This window comes from Condylura cristata, unplaced genomic scaffold, assembly GCF_000260355.1.
Source record: "Condylura cristata isolate star-nosed mole 26May11 unplaced genomic scaffold, ConCri1.0 scaffold00029, whole genome shotgun sequence".
NCBI lineage: Eukaryota > Metazoa > Chordata > Mammalia > Eulipotyphla > Talpidae > Condylura > Condylura cristata.
In genome coordinates this window covers 23,439,194-23,441,331 of record NW_004567130.1, presented here as the reverse complement: position 1 = coordinate 23,441,331, position 2,138 = coordinate 23,439,194, and the positions used below count along the sequence as shown (strand labels likewise).

At 47.6% G+C, this 2,138-nt stretch overlaps 1 protein-coding gene across 1 annotated transcript in view; it reads left to right on the top strand.

Moving 5' to 3' along the window:
- Positions 1–1,638: 1,638 nt before the first annotated feature.
- LOC101632219 (chromosome unknown open reading frame, human C1orf101) overlaps positions 1,639–2,138 on the top strand; it is a 66,503-nt gene continuing 66,003 nt past the window's right edge. The window contains exons 1-2 of the mRNA XM_012730875.1: positions 1,639–1,721; positions 1,845–2,085. Coding sequence (XP_012586329.1) covers positions 1,639–1,721; positions 1,845–2,085 — 324 coding nt within the window. The remainder of the gene's footprint in view (positions 1,722–1,844; positions 2,086–2,138) is intronic.

The following is a 2,138-nucleotide window of genomic DNA, read 5'->3' as shown; positions in this document are numbered from 1 at the left end:
TCACCTAAACCCTACCTACCTCACCTAAACCCTGCCTACCTCACCTAAACCCTACCTACCTCACCTGTTGGTCCACCCTCCCTGGCAATGCTGTCTGCCCAGCTGGCGGGGCTAAACTCCTGGCACAATCCCTGCTTTTTAAAATGTACTGCTGAGACTAAATGGTCCAGCGGAAATACTCAAGCTCCTGAATGAACTGTTCCTACTCTAGGCCCTACACTTAGTTCTTCTTTTCCTTAGAAGACATGGCATTAAAAATTAAGGCACTGGTAGTGGTCCTCCTTTGATGCAACTTTGTGGTCAGAGTAGCTACCAAATTATAAACAACACCTCATAAATTCTGAATATGAAAGATAGTTTTCCTTCAGTACTACAATGAAAATGCCATTAACTTTGCAATTTCCTTTCCAAAGAGAGCATTTATGAAAGCATAGAGTTAAAAATAATGTAACTTCTTTTAAAACTGAATTTTATACTGGAAGAAGTTCCTAATTTTGTGATTCTCTTGTTGAAATATGGATACATTCTATGAAGAAGCCACAGAAAAAAGCTTGAGTTCATGGCATCAAAGACAAAAAATTCATCTATTTAACTCTTTTAACACAGAATATATTTTTTACTACACCAACATCAAACAAGTCAATTCAAGTTCCAAACTGTCTTTACTAATGTTGACTTCCCAGTTCTCCATATACAGTCATTTCAGCATGGTACCGTCTTCAAAAGCTTCCTAAGACTGAGCAAATGATGTTACCAAAACGAAACACAAGTGATCTATTCATTATTTAATCTACTTTTCACTAACATAACTAGTAAAAATCCTCCTAATGACGAGCTCTTAAAAGGCACAGGGAAAATATTTTAAAAAGCTTAGAATTGCACAAGAAAGGTCAAAAGTTTACAAGTTTACAGGTGAGGAAAGTCGACCTAAGAAGTCTGTTCGTGTTTCCCTTCCACCTTCAGCCAGTTTTAAAGTTAAACCTGGCTCCTTCTCTCTCTTAACTTCCCAAGGGCATCACCTCACACTGGGCGGTGACCACCTTCAACGCTACTTTCAGTTACATAATGACACCTTTCCAACCCATGGGCTTAGTCTACTATTTTCCACAGAGGCATTAAAATTGAGGATCTTTCAGAATAAACACTTCAAAGGTTACGCTCCCCAAACCGTATAAAACACAATGTAACTCAACCTGGGCACTCCTACTTCCAGGGAAAGGAGATGTCAAGAATGACAGTGAAGGGAGAGCAGACCAGTCTCTCTCCCTGTCTGCACAGCACGAGTCAGATATTCTCATACTTCTTCCCTTACAGTGAAATCTGGGAGCAAAGGCCGGCATAGAGGTGGTGCAGGGCCGGAACTTCTGGCCACCACCCCTGGGAGTGCTAGTAAGCAGCAAGGTAGGTGTTGGAAAGCCGCTGAGGACAGAAGGCTGGCGGGGAGGGAGAGGTGGAGGTGGTGCTAGTGGAGGGACGAGGCAATTGGTGACAGCTTTCTCAGCTAAGAAATGGGCAGCGTGAATTTCTGCATGCCAAAAAACAAAACAAAACAAAACCCAGCCAAGCCTGGGAATATCTGCATTGAATAATTTCTGTTCCTGTGATGACCTTGGTTCTGCACGCCCAAACGGCGTTCGCATGGACAGAAAGCTTCCAAGCCAGGGGGCCTACGAACGTGTTAGCACACCCCGCAGGAAAACACCGTCATGCCAGGGGCAGCCGTGAAGACCTAGCGGTGCCGGCGACCCAAACAGCCAGCAACTCCGACGATGCCCTCCCATTTTGTTCTGAACGCGGCCCCTGCGCGACTGTTCGGTATTCTGAAACGGGCAATCGTTACCCAGGAGCCTTCACAAAGCCCGAGCCTGCAGGCTGCTCGGCTGCTCCAGCGCCCTCCGCGAAGAGGAAGGAGCTGCACCGAAAACCACGTGTCTCGGGGTAGGAAGTGCGTCGCCGCCCCGTTTCCCGAAAGTTCACTTTCCCCGCGAGCGCAGAAACAACGCCAATCTTCCCAACTGCCGGCCGGACACCCACCCCGTCCTCCCTCGCTCGGAAACCGGGGGGCTCCGGGCCCCGCAAGCCGACGTAACAACAGCCTCCCCCGAGCACCCGCACGCGGGGGCGGCGCACACCCCGCT